Source organism: Phodopus roborovskii, unplaced genomic scaffold (genome assembly GCF_943737965.1).
Source record: "Phodopus roborovskii unplaced genomic scaffold, PHOROB, whole genome shotgun sequence".
Taxonomy (NCBI): Eukaryota; Metazoa; Chordata; class Mammalia; order Rodentia; family Cricetidae; genus Phodopus; species Phodopus roborovskii.
This window is the reverse complement of record NW_026126588.1, coordinates 20675805-20699856: the sequence shown is the minus strand read 5'-3', so window position 1 is coordinate 20699856 and position 24052 is coordinate 20675805. Positions and strand designations below refer to the sequence as shown.

The 24052-nt window shown below is 44.4% G+C and overlaps 1 protein-coding gene across 6 annotated transcripts in view; it reads left to right on the top strand.

Moving 5' to 3' along the window:
* The first annotated feature begins 6273 nt into the window (after window positions 1-6273).
* Tsga10 (testis specific 10) overlaps window positions 6274-24052 on the top strand; it is a 75161-nt gene continuing 57382 nt past the window's right edge. For 4 of the 6 annotated variants that reach the window (XM_051204323.1, XM_051204326.1, XM_051204324.1 and 1 more), the window contains exons 1-3: window positions 6654-6790; window positions 15749-15877; window positions 19958-20173. In XM_051204323.1, the coding sequence (XP_051060280.1) occupies window positions 6734-6790; window positions 15749-15877; window positions 19958-20173 (402 nt within the window). In that variant the 5' untranslated portion in view covers window positions 6654-6733. Of the gene's footprint in view, window positions 6547-6653; window positions 6791-15748; window positions 15878-19957; window positions 20174-24052 lie in introns of those variants that run through there. The other 2 variants (XM_051204325.1, XM_051204327.1) reach the window with 2 other exon arrangements.

Sequence of the window (24052 nt, the reverse complement as noted above, 5' to 3'; positions counted from 1 at the left end):
AAGCAAACAAACAGATACAAAAGAAGTTTTTGCTTTTGTTGAAGGAGGTATTATTATAAAGTGGTAGTTACTACAAGACAAACACATTTAACTTGGGAAGAACAACACGTCCTAGCTCTGAAATGCAGGCAGCGCGGCAAAAAAGACATTGCTTCTGAAGACCGGTGGCTCACTGTTCTTTTCCGAGGAGCCATCGACAGTGCCTTCACGGGCGGGCGCAGAAGGAAACGTCTTCTTTATTATAATCACAGGGAAGTGCACTGGTACCAAGTACTGTGGGTGAAAATGACGGCGGTGTCGGACAGGGCCGGGATGAACTCTGCAGAAATCTACTTTGGATTCAGGTGGGCCTTTTCTCCCTTCCCCCATCTCGTTGGGCTAATGAATGGGCTTCAGCTACACTGAACACGTTCTCACAATCGAAATCAAATCTTGGCTCCTTTGGTAACATGTCCAGGTGACCTCATTCCAAATCTGTCATGACAAGGCCATCGTTTTCCTTCACATAGTCCACGGAATCCCAGCCCGTGTCGGTCCCGTCCTTCCTTGTGAAGTTTCCTTGGTTTGTGCCTTCCGACTTTATTTTGTTGGTGTTCTGAAATAACCGAGTCACTGGCTCCAACCTGCTCTTCTCAGCTCCTCGCACGAAGCGATCGTTCACTCCCGAATTCACCAGCACGGCGGATGTTTGGGTGGAAGCTTTACTTAGCAAAAATCCCATTGGCACAGCTGGTCAAGCATCAAGGGAGAGGGAGGATCGCTTGTAAGTAGCGGACATGTTTCTTCAGTGTGGTCACTGAAAAGGAAATCAGGTAGTAGGTGAACGCAATAGGAACGTCAACGACTTCACGATTCTTTAAGAGGGATACGCCACTGGTGCTGGAGACACAAAACCACCGTCTGCCCTCCAGCACTTATATTTTCTTTTTTCAGGGAAAGATTTTATTTTTATTTTTAATTTATGCGTCTTATGTGTGAGTTTGTGCATGTCGGTGCAGTTCCAAGAGAGACCAGAAGAGGGTGCTGGATCCTCCTAAAGCTAGTTGCAGACTTGTAAACCACCCTATGTGGATGCTAAGAATGTGAGTCCTCTGCCAGGAAGGCACTCACTTCAGTCCCCATTCACATTTGTTTATGTGTGTGTGTGTGTGTGTGTGTGTGTGTGTGTGTGTGTGTGAGAGAGAGAGAGAGAGAGAGAGAGAGAGAGAAAGAGAGAGAGAGAGTCAGAGAACAACTTAGAACAACTGACTGTGAGAGTCAATCCTCACCCTTTACCGCGTGGGTCCTGGGACTGAACTTAGATCACCAGGCTTGCTGACAAGTGACTTCGTCTGTTATGCCATATTGTCAGCCTTCCCTGAAAGATTTTTAAAAGGAGGTTTTCTTGATTTTGTTTATCCCTTTTCTGAATTTCTCTCAGTCATATCTACCATTCTTGCTATATACATATGACTAGGGGATGGTTCAGAGTGTAAAACACTTGCCATCGAGCATGAGGTCTAGAATTTGAATCCGCAGACAAGCCGGGCAGGGCCGACAGCTGTCAGCCGTTCCGGCACCTGGGGAGACACACCAGCATCCTTGAGGCGGGCCGGCAGTTATTAGCTACAATCAGACAGCCCCAGGACCTTGGAGAGATCTTGCCTCAATAAATAAAAGTAGGAAGTTCTCAAGGAGGACACCAAACATCAACTTCAGGTCACTCTTGCACACACATGTAAATGCATGCACACATAAGCACAGACATGTAAACGCATGCACACACACATGCAAAACAACCCCTGTATGACATGAGAGTAGAATGGAAAGTTCTGGGGAGGGAGGGGAGGAGCAGTGGGGGGAAGGGGAGGGAAATGAAAAACGGGTTTTGCAATTTCATCATCTATGTATGCATGTATGCATGCAAATTTTATATAAAACCCATTATTTTGCATTCTAACTAAATCTAAAAATGGAGAGCAAACTTTTTAGGCATGAAAACAGGAAGAATTGTAACCTGCAACCAAGAGGCCAAAGAAGCTAGTGGGAACAAACCTACAACGACTCGGCTTTGGAAGATTTCCTTTAACAAATCAAACTTTCAGTAATGACAAACATGACTTTAACTTTTACTGTACAGATGCATTTTTATTTTATGCGGATGGGTGTACTGCCCGCATTTACGTGTGCACCACGGGCATGTACTGCCTGTGGAGGCCAGAAGAGGGCACCAGATCCTTTGGAACTTCGCTAAGGATGGTGTAAGATGGACTACGCACAGACAAAAATACCTTATGAAAAGATATGGATGCTAACAAATAAGAGTCATATTTAAGTGTACTTCCCTGAAGAAAAACATACCAATTTGCTGGCTCGTGATACTTTATGGAAACGTGAGTACTTACGTAGGAGAAACAAGAATTCTAGAGGGCCCGGGTTTAATTCTTGATCCTTCTGCTTCTACCTCCCAACTGCTCGGGTTACAACCATGTACACAAATCCTGGCGCCAGAAAACAGTTTTCAGTTGAGAAGAGTTGTGGCTGAGGTTAGCGTGACCAATGAAATGAATGGAAACTCTACAGTAATGAGGAGGATGGTAGCGGAGGGGTTGCCTGGCACACAGGAGGTCTTAGGCCCAATTGCCAGCATTCATTTTCTCTCCTTCTGTCTCTCCGTCCCTCCCCCTCTCTCTCTCTCTCTACACACACACACACACACACACACACACACACACACATGCGCGCGCGCGTGCACACACGTATATATCTGCATGCACATATATATGTATATATGTAACATATATATGTATGTATATGTGTCCATCCATGGAAAATAGTAAATTTAAAAGAAAACCAGCAAAGTAAGCTGTGGGAACAGTGTCAAGTAGCTTAATGTACGTACCCTAAGAGACCCGGAGATGCTGAGAAGGCAAAACAGAGAAATTTTCAATGGAAGGGCTGCAAAGCCTAGCTTTAGAACCACGTGTCAGAAGAGTGGGGGGGTGGTCCTGTGGTTAGGCGGGGCAGGGCGGGGCACTCACCACTGTCAGGGGGTCCAGAAAAGAAGGGAATTCTCAGTTCCTTGGTTTAGGAGGAGAAGCTAGGATTCCTGGATAGGAAAAGAAAAGAAAATCTTTACACTCTTGGCCTTGACATGGATCTTTTCCTTACATTTTTTTTTTTTTCTAAAGAATCTGCAGTGACACCTAGGAGGCAGAGACAAAGGGCTTGACTGTTTTAAAACTATTTTTTCTAGGTGGGCTGATTAATTTTCGTCAACTTGACACAACCTAAACATTCTGGAAGGGAGGGAAATTGATTGTGGGATCGCCTCCCTCAGACTGGCCCGTAGGTGAGCCTTTGGGCATTTTTGTGAGTAAAGTTTAATGTGGGAGGGCCCAGAATGCTGTGGGCAGTGCCACCTGGGCAGAGAACGCGCGGCTGGGGAAGCCAGTGAGCAGCCAAGGTTCCTGCCTTGGATTCCCCTAATGATTGCCTGTGATCAGCGTGCGTTCGCCAAATAAGCCCTTTCCTTTTCAAGTTTCTTTTGGTCCTGGTGTTTATCACAGCAATAGAACACAAGCTAGGACACTGTGGGAACTATGCCCCTACCTCTACCTACTACTCATATCTTCGTTCTTTGCCCTCAAATCTACTCCAACCAGGAACGGTTTTCCCCAAGTGCGTGTTCTGTCACCCAGCTGCCCTGGCAGGCTGACTGGTAAGTTTTGAAATTGGTGCAACGTTTATGTGTTTTCAATAATCCTACTCCAGACTCCAGAGCTCAATTTACAGGTTACACATTATCCCTCCTCCCCATAACTTTTCAGGATGGTCTTTGATTCTTCATTACTTTTTTTTAAAAAATCAATTACTGTTATTTCAGAAGAAACATGCTTCCTGGGTCTCTGTCCATTTTATCTAAAATAACCAGGGCACTAAAATTAATTTTATAACATGTAGTTATGCTTACAAAGAATATAATTTAAGAAAATAAATGGTATTAGATATACTATGTAAACACAAAAATACCTTATGAAAAAATATGGATACTAAGAAAATAAGTTATATTTAAGTGTACTTCCCTGAAAAAAATTAATAAATTTGATTGCTTGTGATACTTTATAGAAACGTGTGTATTTATGTAGGAGAAACAAGAATTCTTCCTTTTTTTGTTTTTTCTAGACAGGGTTTCTTTGTGTAGCTTTGAAACCTGTCCTGGAAACTGCTCTTGTAGACCAGGCAGGCCTTGAACTCACAGAGATCTGCCTGCCTCTGCTGGGATTAAAGGTGTGTGCTATGCCCACCCAGTGAGAAACAAGAATTTTTTGTCTCCTCAAACATGACTTTACTTTCCAACTGCACAACTTTAAACTTTAGCATCAAAGAACAGCCTCAAAAAAAAAAAAAAATCTTGTATGGTCATCTGTAGGAAAAGACAGGAAAATAGGGTCACAGAAAAAAAACTTCTGAAAGGAAATTTGCAGCCTAGTGAACATGTTGTTCATCAGCAGCCATGTTCATGACTCGTGTGTGTGTGTGTGTGTGTGTGTGTGTGTGTGTGATCTTTTGCTAGCTGTCTTTCAGACAGGAGGACAGAAGTTAAACTTGACAGTCTGGAGAGGTGGCACAGTGGTTAGGAGCAGTAGCTGCTCTTCCAGAGAATGTTGATTCAATTCCAGCACCCACAACCACCTGTAACGCCGGTTCTATGGGATCCAATTCTCTCTTCTGACTTCTGTGGGCACCAGGCATGTATGTGGTACACAGACAAAACACCAGAGCACATAAAATAATTTCAAAAATGAAAGCTGAACTTTCCAAAGACCTGAAAAAAAAATTAAACCCCCAAAAGATAAAAAATACCAATCAATAAACGGGTTAATGAAATGGTCCATTCTCAAAAGAAGACACATACATACATAACCAACAAATGTTTTTTAAAAGTGTTGAAAAGCACCAGGGAAGTGCAAATTAAAACTACTCTGAGATTCTATCTCACCGCAATCAGAACAGCAATTATCAAGAAAACAACAACGCTGGAGAACAGAGGTCCTTATACAGTTTGGGAAGCAGTGTGAAGACGTCTCAAAAAACCAAAACTAGAACCGCAGAACTCAGCTAGACAGCTTCTGGCACCTGGCCGGCGGTTTCCATATCCTGAATCGATAATGGAAACATTATACATACACGATGGAATTTCAGTTAACTATGAAGAAAAAATGGAAGTCATGAAATTTGCAGGAAAGTAAGAGGATTTGGAAATTGTGTTTAATGAGGTAACCCAGACTCACAAAGTCAAGTATCACGTCCTTTCTTGCATGCAGGTTCTAGCTTTAAATATACAAGTAGGGGGGACTTAGGGGTGTGAGTGTGGGTATAGGTCATGAAACTGCAAGACGAGGAACACAAAAGTGTCTTAGGGAGTAACAGCACCTGTGACATGAAAACAGGTCGGGGAGCGGATGGGGCGCCAGGGCAGAAGGAAGGATCAATAAACAAACTAGGAACGCAAGCGCCACAGTGACACCCATTTTCTTTACATTCTAACGAAAAAGAAGTGAAAACAGAGGGAGAAAAATGGGAGTCTGATAAGCTGGACAGACGGAAGAGGTGAAAAACACGAGGCATTAAGAGAAAATATGTTTCCAGGCCAAACTTTTAAAAACTGGCGGCGCAGGCGAGTGCTCGCTTCTTTGCACTTGTTCATTTCAAGATGCAATGTCAACGCAGTCGGAGGGCCGAAATTACCACCCGGGCTAAAGCTCAAAGAAGGCCGAAGGTCTGCTCACTAACGGAAGCCAAAACTCGATGCAAAAAAAAAAGAAAAAAAAAAAAACAAAAAAACCAAACTCAGATGCACTGTTTAACATGTGGCGAGGTCTGATGTCCCCTCTCTCTCTCATCGCCAGTCTTCCAGCACAGGGAACTTGGAGGAGGGCTGGGCGTGTGGGGGTTACAAGCGCCAGCCTGCAACCTGCGGGTTTATTGCTGGGTCCGGCTGGCTGCGCAGACCTGAGGCGGGCGGCGGAGGGGCGGCCCGCAGCTGCCGCCGGGAGCCCCCACCTGCAGGCCCCCACGGAGCAGCCTCCAGGGCCGTCAGGGGCCGGCGCGGCGGAGCAGCTCCAGGGACTAACCGTCCCGCTCGGCCGGGAACGCCTCGGGCCCCAGGGACCCCGCTGCGGGCGGCCGGCCTCGAAGCGGAGCGGCGGGGCGGCCGGCGCGCATGCGCGCCCCGGCCGCTTCCGCAAAGGCGCGGGCCGGAGGGTGGTTACTAGGAGACGGCGGGACGCGCGGGCCGGTGATCCAGGCGCGGCCGCGTGGGCGCGCGTGCGCCTGCGCGGCGGGCGCGGCTGGGCCAGGACCAGGCCTGTGCGGGTCGGGGCCCCGAAAGGCGGGCCGGCGGCTGCGCGCGTCGCGGCGTGCTCGGGTGCGCGCGCGCGCCGCTCCGTAGTCCCCGCGAGGGGGCGTGGCGAGCCGGGTACGCGTGCGCGCGCGGGGGCTGGGGGCGCGCCGGACGGAAGCGGAGCGGAGGCGCCGGGGAGGTGGAAGGAGAGCCCCCCTCAGGTACAGAGCGTGAGGGCGGGCCGCCGGCCGGCCGGGACCTCACCAACCGCCCCGCCCTCTTCCCCGCTGCCGCCCGCCCGCCCCGCCGCCGCCGCCTCCGCGGCGGGAGGGCGGAGTCGGGGGCGGAGGATGGAGGCCGCGGCCCGCCCGGACCTGCCGCACGGCGGCGGGGCCCCGAGTGGCGGCGATGAGCTCCCGGGAGGACGGCGGCCCCGGAGGCCGCGGGAGGGCGCCGGAGCTCCAGGTAGAAGCCCCGGCCCCGGGAGGCCCACCCCGGAGGCGGCTGCAAGAGGGCGGGCAGACGGGTCGGGCTCTGCCCGAGGCCCCGGCCGCTTCCAGGAGCAGACGCGACTCCGGCTTGTGCGGAGGGGTCCCGGGCCGGCTGGAGCCCAGTTCCTATGGTGACCGCTTGGCTTCCCGCCGCTGCGGGGTTGTTGGGGGACTGTTTTGCTCGGAGACGCTGCGGAGTGAAGCTGGGGCGCTTGGAGACTCGTCCTGTCCCCTCCCGGCCGCCCTCGTCGCCTCCGTCTCTCCTGTAGAGACTGGGAGGCAGGGGAAGGCGCAGGTTGAGGTTTTGCATGAAAACCTCGCCATTTCTTTGAGAGTCTTGTGCGGAGGAAAGGCAGGGTAGGCTGGTTTTGGTCTGAAAAAGTTATTTGAAGCCTCAGATGGGCGGCCGTCGCGCACTTGATGCCTGGAGACGCCCAAGTGTGTGAACATAAACTGTATATGTATCTGTGTGTGCCCTTCAGTCAAGGGTTTAGAATCTAAGAAAAGTTTGCACAAGTGACAGTGTTCTGTGTTGTCGCATCCCTCCCCTGCAGCTCTGCGTGTCCCACAATATTCGTCGTTTTACATTTATTCTACTAGTTTCCAGGATTTCCAGTACGTTTTGTTCACTTTCAGGAAATAAAGTCACAGTCATTTCAAAGTAGCATAAACTGTTTGTTAGTACTAAGGGGAGTTATGGCATTTAACTCTGCTTCAAGAACAAAACAGTTATTTTTTTATTTAGTTTGAACCAAGCTTGTTTTATATGTCAATCCCAATTTCCGCACCCTCCGGTCCTCCCCTGTTCCCCCCACCAACCCCCATCCCATCCCTTTTTGCTTCCCAGGGAGGGTGAAGCCTTCCATGGAGCGGGGGTTAACAGTTATGTTTTAATTGAGTAATGAACTAAATCCTTCGATCTTTATTGAGAAAGAGATAAAAAGATAAGTATTACATCATTCAGTTCCTTTCAAACCCTAAACCTTGATATTATTTAATGGGCAGTTTCAAAAACATGCTTTATTTACTTTTCAAGAAGACTCTCTGTTGTAGCCCACAATATAACCAGGCAAAGAAAGTCTCTGGGGTCTGTTTTCTATCTTCTGCCTGGTTTGTTTGCAAATAATTTCATTTTAAAGTCCTCCACCAGCAGTGGCCATTAGAACAAGTGTTTAGTTATTCCCTCATGGGCCACATGCCCTTCGCTCCCCAGATTGACAATGTTAGCCATTTCCTTGCTTTTCCTAATAGTTTTATCATCTTAAGCAAAATGCTCCTCACAGTCTGCCTCGTTTTGGAACTTTGTAGAAGGGGAATTGTAACAGCTATTCTAAAACTTCTTTACTCAGTGATTGAAAGTTTTATCCTTATTGCTTCTAGTTAGTTTGCCGGTTAGTACTCAACTGTGAAAGTATACCTCAGTTTACTGTTGGTGGACAGCAGGCAATACTCTTTGACAAGGGAAGCAGTTGGAAAGGTAGTTCTTTTTGTTTTAGTTACACTGTTGGTCTTGTATTTCTTAATCCCTTTGGTCCAGAAAGGCCTTTAGAAAACAACTAGCCCCTTTCTTGTGTTTCTAAGAAGTCCTGATAAACAAACACTACCTCTCCTAAGGCCATTGTTTGATGCTGCATTGAGGAGACAAGCTGTTTCTTTACTCTAGAGACTGCATTGTAGAAAGGAGATGAACTAGGAGGTTGTATTAGAATGACTGGAAAGTTTTGTTGTTTTGTTTTTTAACCATAAGGAGAGTTTGAATGTGGCTTTAATATTTTGTTTGAAGTGAATTCTCTAAACATACTTGTTCTTGTCATAAACACAACATTTATAATATTTGTGCATTGTTATCCACATCTTCTGGTAAGCAATTCAAGCCTACCTTGAAGAGTGTGTAAATCTAAACTTTTGGAGAGAATCGTAATAAAAGAAAACAGAGACTTGGCCCTGGTTTGCTTTTGCAGAATCAGGTTTCAGAACTGAATAGAAAAATTCCCGCATTTTCAATTATTGTATCAATATAATAAGTAGACATTTGCCAAATACATAATTTGTACCTCAGTTTGCTTGAGAGTAATGGTGTGTTGTGTGTGTGCGTGTGAAAGTGTTACATGCACACACGTGCAGGCCACACGTTGACATGGAGTTTCCCTCATTCCCCCTCTGCCTAGTTTTGGAGGTAGTGCCTCTCACTGACTTGGAGCTGGTCAGTTCAGCTAGCCTGGCTGACCACCAGGGCCCGGTGGCTCTCTTGTCCCTTGCTTCTCCAGTACTAGGATTACAGGCACACACTCCACACACTCCATGGATGTGCCTGGTCTGTTCTCGTGGACGCTGTGATCTGAATCCTGGTCCACATGCTTGTAAGTACTTTTTTTTTTTTTTTTTTGACTAACTTTTTAAAGTTAGATACACAATGGTCAGTTTCATGATGGCATTTCATACACGTGCATTATTGTATCTTGATGCTATATGCTTCCCTATCCTTCCCAACCTGTTGATGTTATTTTTAACCTTAACTTCCATTTCACTGAAGAATTCAAGTTCCACTAGACAGGAAGTTCCTCAGATCTTTTTACCCCTTGTTTAAAATTTCATTTATCTTTGCTTTTCTTATTCTCGTGTCAGAATATAGTATCTGGATTTCCTCATGTCCTTCCTTCCCCCTTTCCCTCTCCTCTGATCAACATTAATTTATGTTTTCATTGATCCTATGCTGTAGGGCTTCCTCACTTGCAAAGACTTTAGGGAATTACTTTTCTTAAAAAGAATTTGTTAGTTTGGTGTGTGTGTGTGTGTGTGTGTGTGTGTGCGTGTGCGTGTGTGTGCGTGTGTGTGCGTGTGCATGCGTGCATGTGGGTGTATGTCGTCATTAGGCTGAGGCACAAGTGCCTTTACCAGTTAAGTTGTCTCACTGGCTCTGGCTGTAGGCAAATATTGAAGTGGTTTTGTGGATGCAGGGTAGATCAAGGTAGATGTCACTCAACAGAAAAGTTTAAGACAAGAAGTGTTGCCATTTCAGAGGTTGGGGACTTTAAGATATTACATGTACATGATACATCTCAGGGATGGGGGCCAAATCTAAATAGGAAATTCATTTACGTTTCATATGAGCCTTATATACAAAGCTTGAAGGTAATTTTATGTAATACCTTTGGTGTACCAGGTTTTTTACTTTGCCTACTCTAGTGAGGTCAGGGATGGAATTTTCCATTTGTAGCATCGTGTTGTTTCTCAGAAAGTTTTGAATTTTCAGATTAAGGATGCCCAGCCATTATTTGCATTTTCTTGAGACACCCACCCCAGTATTAGTTTGGCTCTGAAAGGGGTCTCTTGGACAGGACTAGGGATGCTGTTCTACTTTTGGCAGTGTACCATCTACAACCTTAGTCTTTCTCTAACTTTTGTTGTCTCTTTGGCTCTTGCAATCATGCTTGCGTTTTATATTTTGATTTTTAATACTTACCCATGTATAAGTCCTCTTCAGATTTGCTTTCACCTTACCAGAGAAATGGCTTTATTTAATCAAGATGCATTATTTTGAAAAATGTTTCATTAACTTGAAATATTTTATAGGTCAATGCAGATGTTTTATAGAGCAACTGTGTGGTGGACATTTTTCAAACATAGCAACCTAGCAACCACCACACCACAGCCTAGACATCTTGGAGTTCAGACTCCAGGGGAAGGAAGTAGACAATGAACAGGTGAACAGGAGAATACAGTCTCAATAAGTGACAGTACAGACAGCCTAAGTAGAGAGTGATCAAGAGAGGATCTAGTCCATGAGGTCAGGGAGGAAAAGGCCTCTGACATCTGAACCAAAGAGCTGGGGCTGAGAAGACATCAGCCAGGGGCACGGCTGAGGCGGGAATGTCCCTGTGCTGAGGCGGGAATGTCCCTGTGCTGAGGCGGGAATGTCCCTGTGCTGAGGCTGAGGCGGGAATGTCTCTGTGCTGAGGCGGGAATGTCCCTGTGCTGAGGCTGAGGCGGGAATGTCTCTGTGCTGAGGCGGGAATGTCCCTGGTGCTGAGGCTGAGGCGGGAATGTCCCTGTGCTGAGGCTGAGGCGGGAATGTCTCTGTGCTGAGGCGGGAATGTCCCTGGTGCTGAGGCTGAGGCGGGAATGTCCCTGTGCTGAGGCGGGAATGTCCCTGTGCTGAGGCGGGAATGTCCCTGTGCTGAGGCGGGAATGTCCCTGTGCTGAGGCGGGAATGTCCCTGTGCTGAGGCGGGAATGTCCCTGTGCTGAGGCTGAGGCGGGAATGTCCCTGTGCTGAGGCTGAGGCGGGAATGTCCCTGTGCTGAGGCTGAGGCGGGAATGTCCCTGTGCTGAGGCGGGAATGTCCCTGTGCTGAGGCGGGAATGTCCCTTGCTGAGGCTGAGGCGGGAATGTCTCTGTGCTGAGGCTGAGGCGGGAATGTCTCTGTGCTGAGGCTGAGGCGGGAATGTCCCTGTGCTGAGGCTGAGGCGGGAATGTCTCTGTGCTGAGGCTGAGGCGGGAATGTCCCTGTGCTGAGGCGGGAATGTCCCTGTGCTGAGGCTGAGGCGGGAATGTCCCTTGCTGAGGCTGAGGCGGGAATGTCCCTGGTGGGAAAAATGGGAAGAGAGCATGAAGTCACATGGGAATGGAACACGGTTTAGTTTATTCGTGGCTGTAACAAACACTGCATGCTGGGTAGACGGTAAACAACAAGTATGTAATCCTAACAGTTTGAGGCTGGGAGTGCTAAGATCATGGCAGCAAAAGACTGTCTGTGCGGTGGCCCGTTTCCTGGTTCATAGGTACCTTACTCCCCCCCCCCCGGGGCGTGTGCACCCCTGCCCCGTTCTCCAGTGCTGCCATCAAGTGCGTACATGGAGAAGACCTGGAAACAATGTGCAGCACGGCTCAGAGCAAGGGAGGTGTTGGTGAGGAATTTCAGAGGTTTGCCTCAGACATCGTGAAGCCGCTTTGGCGGTGCATCTCCATTAAAAGCGGCACAGTGCTTGCTGCACGGGTACAGGTGTGTTCATAGGGTTTGGGGAATGGAAAGCAGATTCTAAGCCTTTTGGGGCACGTAGGCATAGCCGTCCCTTTTTGCCTGTGTTCTTATAGCATAGCTGTGTTTGCAGTGATAGGGCGCTAATTACGCTGTGCTATGCTCTGGACGCCGTAGATTAATCGGAAGTTGAACTTGTTTTTGTTCTCCATTTGTTGTACATAATTATTGTTTTTTTAGTGTGGCTATTTAAAAATTTGGTGATACTGTGAACTAAAGCTGGTATGTGTGTATGAATGAAAATAAAGAAATCTAGTGTAAAGGTCAGTAGAACTTGATGGCTGATTAGATAATTTGAATCAGTGAGAGGAATTTATAGTGATAGTAATAATGGTTAGTGCTTACTATCTATCTGTGTATGTGTATATTATATTATAGCATAAAAAAACATCTTTTTTTTTTTTTTATGTTTTGTTTTGAGACAGGGTTTCTCTATTGCTTTGGAGCCTGTCCTGGAACTCACTCTGTAGACCAGGCTGGCCTCGAACTCACAGAGATCTGCCTGTCTCTGCCTCCCAAGTGCTGGGATTAAAGGTGTGCCCCACCAATGCCCGGCTTAAAAAACATCTTGAGAATATGGAGTTCAGCCTTAAAATGTAGCAAAGAGAGTGTTTCTAGATGTGTGTATGAAGAATGTATAAAATAGTTCTTGGAAGTGTTTATCAGGTGATAAAGCTGTCAAAGTGGAAGGGAACAAATTTCGAAGAACTTTGCATGTTGGGCAAGAGTAGATGTTGGCAATTCAAAGTGTGGTGGAAAGCCGATTGAGGACTTCAGGGAAGCTTTTTGAAATTGTAGGACCTCAGGTTTACTGTGAATGAGATTCTGCATATAAACAAGACTCCCTTGTGATTCCTGTGTTCACTAAAAACTTAGAAATTAATTGCCAAAGTGAGAAGTTATGTATTCTGCTTTCCTGAGTCAAATATTTGTAACTAGGAGCACACTTCTCAACAAAGACTGTGAGAAGTGGTAGGGTTTTCATGGAGCTCATAAAGTTCTAAATGATTTATATATAACTTTAGGTAGTCTCTAAGGGTTATGCTGACATTCCAGGTGGGCAGTAGCTAGAAATGAATAGAAATGCATTTTCTGTCTTATTTAGGGGAGGAAAAGGAATAGATCTGACAACCTGCTTCCAGGCCAGGCTGCACAGGATGTACTCCAGCTAGTCAGTGGGAATATCTTGGTTTTATAATTTCCTCAGAGTGATGTTGGAGAATAGCAGCTGTGTTGAAGGAAAGGCCTAGGATGCTCTTAGAGAATTCTCACTTTTAACACTATGATTGGCTTGATTCAGGAAGAGTATATTACTTTTCTAATGACATAATTTCCTAGATATATTGCTGAGTAAAAAGTCTGGAGTAGTAGGGCTACTATGCTAACCTGGAAAACTTAGAACATTTGTTCTAAGTTAGATGTGCATTAGATGTACACTAATTAATATACATTTGCACATTAGCTGTACAAGTGCATTTGTATGATAAATTCCTATAAATGAAATTATTTGAATGGAAGCTATATGTGTACTTTTAGTGTTAATAGATTTTTCATAATTGCTTTCCATACACTATCATACTCCCACAAATGATGTACAGGTGTGATAAGTTAGATATCTAACGTTTGAAATGATGTACAGGTGTGATAAGTTAGATATCTAACGTTTGAAATGATGTACAGGTGTGATAAGTTAGACATCTAGGGTTTGGGTCTGGGGAGACGGCTCATTAGATAAGAGTGCGTGCTGCATAACCATGAGGACCAGGGTTTGAACCCCTCGCACTCATACCCTGAACCAGGCATGCATGCACATGCCTGGAGCCCTAGTACAGGAGCATGGACACAAGTGGGTCTACTTGTCCTCTGACTAGACAGTCCAGCTGAGCTGGTTAGCTCCCAGCTCAGCGAGAGACCTGTCTCAGAGGGGTAAGGCGGAGAGCGGTCCCAATGTCCAGCTCTCGTCTCCACATTTGCACGCTCACGTGCATATAACGTTCGCGCACATACACACACAGTCCTCCATCCAACTTCCTGGCTTTTGTCAAGGTGGTGGTTAAAAGGGGTCCTCAGTTACTTTAATTCATATCACATCTCATTAAAGCAATGGTTCTCAGCCTTCCTAATGTTGCGACCCTTTAATACAGTTCCTCATGTTGTGGTGACTCCAACCATAACATTATTTTGTTGTTGCTTCATAACCATAATTTTTTTTACTGTTATGAATCATAATATAAATACATGATATGCAGGAAGTCTGATATGTCCCTTAAAGGGACCACAACCCACAGAATTAGAGCCACTGTTCTAAAAGGGATTGCTGAATGTTTCTGTAAATAATCATATTCTTTTTCCAAGCTTTCTGTTAGACTATTTCTTTTGCCCTTTTACATATAGAAATTGTAAATGTTTTAGAGAAACATTTATGGATGGCTGGCAAACTTTGTGTTACTATATAATGGCAATAGCTATCATGTGACTAATGACTACCATATTTGACAGGTAGACTCTTGTTTGCTACTGACTCTTGTTTCTGTAGGAAAGTGATAGGATAGGGCACATATCTTTAAAAAGGACACTCAGTATCATAGTTTTATTTGGAAAACATACCTTTTTTTCTGTTATTTTCTTTTTTAATTTTTGGGATTGTATTTTAATTATAATATTTCTCCCTTCCTTTTCCTCCTTCCTAAGTCTCCCATACTTTCTGCCCAGCTCTGCTTCAAATTCATGGTCTCTTTTTTCACCAATTGCTATTACGTGTGTGTGTGTATGTGTGTGTGTGTGTGTGTGTATGCATATATGTGCACATATACATATGTTCACATTCCTAACTATAACCTGTTGAGCCCATACAGTGTTGCTTGCATATCGGTCCTTAGGGCTGACAGTCGGGCACTTGCCGTCAAATTGTTGGCTCTTCTCTAGGGAGGACCACCTCGCTTGCTCCCAGTTTTATCAGTTGCCCATAGCTCTGTAGTGTTGAGGCCGCATGGTCTTTTCCCTGTCCACTTTGGCGTGTTTGTTGGTGTCATCCTTGTTCAGCTCACACTTGGGTGGTCATGTTGGTGAGACTTTATTATGGGTGTGACTTCTGGTGTTACTGGGAGACACACTCTCACAGCAAACTCCCTGATCCTCTGGCTCTTAGAATCTCCCTGCCCCTTGTCTACAGTGTGTGGGAGTGTTTTGGAGGTGAATCCATTGGGACTGGGCTACACAACTCTGCATATTGATTGGTTGTGGTTTTCTGTAGTGGTGTCCATCTGCTGTAAAGAGAAGTTTCCTTCCTGAGGGGTAAGGACTACACATCTGTAGCTATGAGGACAAGGGTTTGCAGACTGTTGTTAGGGATTATATGGGTTTAGTAAATCAGTAGAATTAGTAGGTTCTCCAATAATCATTATTTCACTAGCAGGGATTAGTTATCTAGATTTCTAGTACCAGATGTGGCATCTCTCTTGTTGAATGAGTCTTTTTTGTTTTGTTTTTAAAGGTGTGTGTGTTCAGGCATGAATAACGTGTGTTGGGGTACACACAGAAGCTAGAAAGAGGTATCATGTTCCTTGTAGCTGGAGACAGTTTGTGAGTTTCTCCCCTTAATGTGAGTGCCGGGACCTGAGATGCAGTCCGCGGCGCATTAAGCACTCTTAACCATCTCGATAGCTACAAATTCTGGAGAGATGGCTCAGCTGTTAAAGGCTAGGTTCACAACCAAAAAATATAAATTCTTAAGAAATCGTAGCTTAGTAAACTTGCTTTACTGATGGGAAAGTTAAAAACAGTAGATAATATGAACGAAATAGAGTGCTAATAAATTCCAAAACTTACTGATAAGGAAAGTCACAACTGTGTTTTCAGTGGATGCCTCTCCATTATTTTTCATTCTTTCTACCAGGTCACCACCAAAGAACATCAGTTTGCTCTCGGGGCTCCAGTTTCTGAAGCTGGAAAAAACCAGATTACTCTCCAACTAGAACAAGAAGTGAGAACCCAAGACAGATTCATCTCTACACTGAAATTACAGGTTAGTCGTAGTTTATATATTAATAAATACTTCTCTTAATAAATTTGGGATGTGGATGTATTTTAAAATAATAAAATGGAGGGCAAATAATTATAAATTCAGAACTTGTTTAAATCTAGGAACTCTAAAATTTAATTTTATAACCACTTTGACAAAATAGATTTAGTTAGTGAGAAAACTTGTGTTTGTTTTAAGGAAGGATCTTGCTGTGGAGACCAGGTTGGCTTCCAACTCAGCAATCCTTTTGTTGGTAGAGTACCTGCCTAGCATGCCCAAAGCCCTGGGTTTGATCCCGGGCACCACACAGGCAGGGCATAGCAGAGCATGTCTGTAATCCTAGCACTCAGGAGGTGCAGGCAGGAGGGCCAAACAATCAGGGGACTCAGGCTTGCAGCGAGTGTGAAGCCCGCTAAGGCTAAATGTGACTCTGTCTGGGGGTAGGAAAGCAGGGACTTTGGGGAAGATAAAGTAGACCTACCATTTCCTTTGCTGTTTCCTCTTGTTAAATACACTTCCAAACTGTGAACTTTATATATAACACAGTATAACACTGTTTCCTTTTATTACACATAGATTACAGATTCTTTTTTCATACAGTGTATGTGAATGCAGCTTCTCCTCCCTCCACCCATTCTAGTCCCTCCCCACCTGCTCTCCATCCAGATCCACTCCACGGACTTCTAAGAGCTAACAGCAAAACTTAATAAAATATAAAACAAAAACCATCTTTATCTTGTTGGACAAGACAAACCAACAGAAAAATAAACGAGCCCTAGAGCAGGCACAAGAATCCACTCGTCCGCACATTCGGGAGTCCTGTAAAAGCACTAAACTAAAAGCTACAGCGCATGTGCAGGGGACCGGAGCAGACTCTTGCAGGCCCTGTGCTTGCTGCTTCAGTCTCTGTGAGTTAGCTCGGTTGTTTCTAGAGGGCCTGTTCTTGTGGTATCTCCTCGGGTTCCCTGAGTTCTCAGGGGAGGGATTTGATGCAGACATTTTGTTTAGAGTTGTGTGAAAGACTGCTCTGTGTAATGCCTGGCCGTGAGTCTCTGTTTGTTCCCATCTGCTGCAGGAGGAAGCCTCTCTGATTATGGCTAAGCAAGGCACCAGTCTATAAGTGTAGCAGGGTGTCATTAGGAGCCATTGTATTGTTACTTTCCACTGCACTAGGTTTCCACACTCCCGCAGTGCCCTAACATCCTCCTAGCTGTCTCTCCCCTCATTCCCTCCCTGAGTCTCATCTCTCCTTCCCCTCCGCGTCTGATCTCCCTGTCCTTGTGCCCTTCCCCCATTTCTCCTCCCCAGGGAGACCCATGTGTCCCTGTAATCTCTTCCTCTATGCCTCTCCTCTCTGGGTCTATTGCTTTTAGCTTAGTAATTATTTGTTTAATGGCTAATATCTAGATATAAGCAAATATGTAAAACATGGACAAGAACCTCAACATGAAAAGAGCAGCATGTTACAGTTCTTAGGTTTTCTTTTCCTCAATATATTCCAGAAAGGACTTGTGGCCTAGCACGTTGAAGTGACAGTAAGAACATACAAAAAAAAAAAGATCCCGGAAAAGCACAAGGCAGATGACTTTAAGATAATAACTGTCGGCTCAGAAATAAGCAGACTATAGGGAAACTACAGCGCTTCCCAGCCAGCATAGACCAAATAAAGTCTAGACTGTGATTCTTGCCAGGCTGTGACAAGGAGCCTCGGCTACGTCTCTTCTTGACCTCATTTCCTTAGCTCTGCCCCTAACAAGAGTGGTATCACAGAAACCCAGTAAGGAACCAAGACCTGTTTGGAGGGTGGGGTTTGAGACAGGGTTTCTTTGTGTAACAGCTTTAGCTGTTTTAGATCTAGTTCTGTAGACCAGGCTGGCCTCAAACTCACAGAGATCCGCTTGCCTCTGCCTGCCGAGTGCTGGGATTAAAGGCGTGGGCCCCATCACCTGGCTGGGAACCAAGACTGCTATACAGTCTTCTGATGTCAGTAGAGACCACAGTGGGTGCCCAGACATTGCTCTTACCCGACAGTAAGATGCACCCTTATTGCTATGGAGGTGTCAGAGGGGACAGGACAGTCAGGACTTTACCTCTAACAAGGCCTCTCTCTCTGGGTCATTTGTGTTTTATTTTTATTTATTTTTTTTGGTTTTGTGTATTTGTGTGTGTGTGTGTGTGTTTGTTTTTCAAATGTTCTTGGTAGTGGGAATCAAACCAGGGCCTTGCATATGTTAGACAAGCACTCTATTCATTGAGCTATAGCCCCAGACCTTGGAAGAGGAGATTTCAAGACCGAATAATACACAGGCTATGGCATGACTGTTACTTTCTGCATTCAGACAGCCCTGTTTGTTTGTTTGTTTGTTTCAAGACAATTTCTCTGTTCTCTGGATAACCACCCTGGCTATCCTGAAATTAGCCTCAACTCAGAGATTTGCCTTCCTTGCTCGGTGTGCACCACCACCACCAGGCTGCATTCAGGCAGCTTTATAGGGAGGAACAGGAAACAGAACAAAAAGATGTTTGGGAGCATGCAGTGTGTTTAAAACTGCAGCCAGAAGCAAGTGTGAACAGTGGCCATAGTTGTTAAGGGGATTAGCGTGATAGAAGAGAAGCATTTACTTTCACTGGGACAGTAGGAAAGGTGTCCAGAGGGTGGGACCCAACTCATGAAAGGCTTCTGGATGTAGAACTGGAAAGGTATTTGAAAGAATTTTCGTTAACTGAGAGTCTCAGAGCTGTCCTTTTAAGGAAGGCCACCTAGGGGAGGGCTTTGAGTGCACAGGCTACATCCATTGGTCCTCAGTTCTTGAGCTTGTGGCAGAACGTGACATCATCTACATAATCCTAATTTTGCATGCCGATGAAAGTGTTCTAGTTATCTTGGAGGCTTGCACCAGTATTTTTGACAAAAGCCTGGGAAGGCAGACAATGTGTAGCAGGATCAGATTCCCTGCAGGGAGTCCTTCAGTGGACTTTGCTGGAGGCTGGAGGGTGAAACCCAAGTTGTGGTAGAGAACTCAGGATGTTGGAAATGTGAAGAACACGCAGCACCAAGTAGATTGTATCCGAGGAGAGTCTTGTGCACTGCAGGCATCGGGGCCTAGGAGCGAGCTACCTAAGTCCACGGGAGCCAACAGTGTGTTACACATACACCATCCAGGCTTGGAGGACACTAACCTGCCTCTTCTAAAGTACTTATACCATGAATCGAGTAAAAGCAGGGTTAAAATCAGGGGCAAGCAGGTTATTCGTGTATTATTACTTACCCATTTAACAATAAATTGAGATAATGTCAGGATAATAATTAATTCATGCAAAAAGGAGTTCTTTATGTTGTTTAGAAGTCAATGGAAGGGACTGGTAAATAAATGATTTTCATATATTTTTATAAAATACTAAGATAGGGCTGAGAAGTTAACTCAGTCAATGAGGTGCTTAAACAAAGAGCTGAGTTTAAACTATAACCTGTGTAAGAAAGCCAGGAATAGTAGGATTTGCTTATAATTCCATCTCTGGGGAGGTGGGCACAAGCATATTCTGGGGTTTTCTGGCCATTGAGAGTCACTATCTTTAAAAAGCTAAAGTGGCCGGGCTGTGGTGGCACATGACTTTAATCCCAGCACCCAGGAGGTATAGGCAAGTGAGTCTCTGAGTTCGAGGCCAGCCTGGTCTACAGGGTGAGTCCCAGGACAGCCAGGACTACAAAGAGAAACCCTGAACTGAACTCACAGATGACCTCCTGCCTCTGCCTCCTGAGTGCTGGGATTAAAGGCGTGCGCCACCACCACACTGTAAGTACAGAGGCCTAAGTCAGGCCTGGGCCGGCTCCCCCTATGAGCCCAGGTTAGTTGATTCTGTGGATTTTCTTGTGTCTTTTCTCTCCTCTTCTGTAGGGTTCCCCGAGATCTAATGTTTGGCTGTTTTCATCGGTTGCTGGATGAAGCCTCCCTGATGACAGTTGGGCTGGGCATTAGTTTCTCTGGGTCTGTGGGTTGTAGCATGGTTCTCCTTTACAGATAACATTCACTTATGAACTAAGGGACTCTCTTAATGTGATTATTTCTTTTCTGATTATAACAGATTGAAGATCTCAAACAGACAAATCATGACTTGGAAGAATATGTTAGGAAACTCTTGGATAGTAAGGAGGTGGTAAGCAGTCAAGTAAATGATTTAACCAACCACAATGAGCATCTTTGTAAAGAATTGATTAAAATTGACCAACTAGCAGAGCTATTAGAAACAGAGAAAAATTTTGTGGTGGACACTGCCGACAAGGAACTTGAAGAAGCAAAGGTACTAAATTCACCACTGACAGTATTTTTAATTGTACTTTTAAGCATGTGATTATAAAATTAAGTTGGAAAAGTGAATTTTTCATATCATTTGCAAGCTTTTAAGTCCATCATAAGGATTAAATTATATTTTTTTCTCACACTTTATTTCTTTATAATTTTTTTTTGTTTTTATTTTCCCCTAAGTTTTATGAGCCTACTTTGAAAACTCCAAAGTAACAAGAATGGTCTGTAGACAGAGAATTGCTCTGCTTTTCCTTTTCTTCTCTGCATATATCCACAAACAAATAAATCCCCTACCTCTTTTTTAGAAAGGGTCTTGTCTTCTAGCCCAGGCTTATCTTGACCTTGGGTCTTCTTGCCCAGTCTGTGATCCTGTTCTGAGTACAGGATCACAGACACCGTGCCTGACTGACTCTTTATGTGTACAAACAGTGGCTTAACTTTGAACAAAAATGAGAAACTTGTTATGTTGTTAAATTTGTTGATCTTGGTTGACTTTTTGTTCTTGTTTAGGAAGATGTTGTCACATCAAGAGCTATAGACATATCTTCTAAAGTTTACCTCTAGATTTTCAACACGTACAGTTTATTACTTTTGTTTGAGGACACTTATCTGTAAGTGCTTTCCTGAAGAAGGTCCTTAGAACTACCAGTGAAAGTAGATAGAGTGGTTCCTTTTTAGCTTGAATAATTTGCCTTCACATGGTCGCTACACAAGTATTTAAAAGACACTTCAAAGTAGCTTGTATGTTTTCAGTATTTCTCAATAAACTTGTCAGTTTGCTTTAACCTTTCATGTATGGTTTAGTGGTTAATTGAGTATAGTTTTACTCTTGACTGAAAATTGTCCAATTTAAGGAAGGGTTTAACTGTCCTTCCTTCTTCATATTAAAAATTAACTGTCTCCTCCCCAGACAGAAGGCAGCTGAGTTCCAACTCTGAGTGTGCGCTTTATAGACGGCATCTGTTTTAGAGTTTTAGGGCCTACTGGCCAGATTGGAGCAGGGGTTAGGTAGGTGTAAGAGTGAATTCTCTGGTATTAAGAGGAAGAACTCTAGGAATGTACAGCATCAGAATTATGAGAGGTAGGTTACATAAAAACAAAAACACTAAATTCAAAGGTTAAATAAAATTTTGCTTGGCCCAGAAAAGCATATTTCTAGAAAAATGACATTCTTATATGGTGTGGCATGTGCTCCATTGGAGAATTGGAAAGTATTTGAGCTGCATCTTTGGGATAGCATTGTTGGAGAGAAAAACTGGGCCCTTTAGTACATCAAGGCAAAAAGAGGAATGGTTGCTTAGGGTGTGTGCCGTGAAGTGAGCAGCGGCCTGACTTATGCTGCAGGGCAGAGAGGTGCAAGTTCGATTTGGGGGTGAGGACACCAGTATGTGTTGCCCAAATCCTTTGCATTGGGTGTGCATTGTTGGTTTGTAATCACCAAAGGTATGTTTCTTGTCTGTGTTTTGGGATAGAACTTGAGATAGTTTGTAATTTGATTGCTGAAAAAGAATGCTCGTGCTCTTACAGTGTTTTGAAATAAGTAGAAGTGGAGTCTGAAGCTAATGATAGAATTAATTTTGTTTACTGAGACGAATTTACTTTTGGTCAGTAGTATTTTTAAATATTCATACAGCAACCTCTTCTAAACTGTTTTTGAGTATCTACTGTTGCGTTTTTATTGATGTGTAACAATTTACTTCTGAAGCTGAGTGATTTCAAACAACAAACTCTGACTTATATGTCATGTTAGGGAATGGTCCTGGTTCAGTTTCTCAGGAAAGTGTAATACACCATACCCTGACTGATACTAGGACCCTTGCTTTTAAGATGGAGATTGGCTATCAGCAAGTGTTCTGTACAGTGCTAAGTTGGCCACATTCTAGATGTCAGTTGCCTTCTAGTCTCTGAGCCAGTGATCCAAGAGTGACAACCATCTAGAATCTTGCAGTGCATATTGTGAGTCTATCTAAATTATATTCCAGCGTTTCCACTATCTCTACTTTTAAAAATGACTCCCTAATACAGGCAGAGTGGCCCGTGACTGTCATCTCAGCCCTGGAGAGGCTAAGGCAAGACGATTGTGAGTTCATGGCGGGGTAGGACTGTGTAGTGAGAGAGTCACTCTGTCTGCACCTGTTGCACTGACCATGCCCATTGGAGGTGGGACAGGTGCAGATGTTACCTGGGGGGAACTAGGTCTGGGGAGGGGACCCAGGAGCTCGATATCCTTCCTGGACTGAGATGGAGGGCATCCGGATGCATCCTTGGGACTGGAACCTGCCTGCGTTCATCTGTCTCTATTGTAAGCTATTTCTCCCTGAATAAACATCTATTCAGCCTGTTTTCCCAGATCCTTATTTTTCCATGTTAGGACTACATAGAAAGAATGTTTTAAGAAAGAAAGAAAAAAAAAAGTGATTACTATATAGATCCCTCACTCAAGAGGAGGTCTGCGTCTTCAAAAGCAGGCAGTACTAGAGTTAGAGCACATACTAAATTTGCAGCTCTTTGCCTTTGTCTGCCTTCACATCTTGAGTTACCATTTATGCTTTAATATAGCATTTTGTAGGCAGTTGGACATGATTTTCTGTAATGTGAAGAGCAGAACTGCTCTTGTTACTATTGTTAGTTTCTTATACCATATATGTTAGTTTATATGTTTATGTATATCTTTTTGAAACACAACTTATCGGTAGTATTGTTAAGGCAAAGTAACCTAAACTAAAATTCACTAGCTTTTATACTCAGTGACATTTGCAATTAAACTGAATACAACTAAATTATGACTTAATTAAGACATTTTCTAAGACGGCACCAGCATGTTTAAAATTTAATAATCCTATGTGAGATATTGGCATTATTAACATGAGAGCTCCTTTCTGCAGCAGTACACTTTTTATCTTATTTTACAGTTACTTATTTTATGAGTGTTTTGCCTGCACATATGTGTGTGCCACATGTGTACCCTTTGATTATTGTTGCTTTTGTTAATGATTCAATCAGCCAAAATAATCGAATCTAATATATAGAAAACACTATGTAAGACTTAATATTAAGTTTGTAAAATCCTTTTTACATGTACACATTTAGATGTACGCATACCCTATCTATCCTGCTCTTTTGAAAGTCTATTTTAAAATTATTTAGTTTTATGTGTATGGATGTCTGTGTGTGTGTCATGTGTCCCTTATGTATGCGGAGGCTGGAAGTGGGCAGTGGATCCCCTGGGGCTGGAGCCACAGATGACTAGGAACCATCATGTGGGTGCCCTCTCCATCCTATCCTTCCTCTTCCTCTCTGCTCAGCGACACAAGGACCTTACTGCTCCTTGGAACTGGCTAGGCATTCTTTTGCGTTTGGGCATTTGCTGTAACAGTACTTCCCCCCTGGAATATTCACCCGGATTTCCTGGGCCCTCTTTAAACCTTGCTCAAAGGAGGCCTTCCCCTGGAGACTTCCTGATAACTGTTTCTAATTTCTGTCTTGTTTTCATAAACGCAGTATCCTTAGCTCTGCTTTTCTTGGCCAGTATAGTATGCAACTTGTTATTTAACTGACTTATTTTAGCTTTAAAAAGAAAAAAGCATCTGTCTTAGCCACTGTTCTTTTGCTGTGAAAAGACGCCATGAGCAAGGCAAGTCTTAAGCAAAGCGTCTGATTGGGGGCTTGCTTGCAGTTTCAGAGGCTTATTTAGTCTAGTTCATTGTCATCCTGGCCGGAGCGTGGTGCAGGCACGGTGCTGGAAAAGTAGTTGAGAGCTACAATTTGATGTGCAGGAGGAGGGGAGACTGATTAGGTCTTCTGTGAGCTTTGGAAACCTCAACGCTCACCCCAGTGACACACTTCCTCCAACAAGTATTTCAAACAGCTCTAC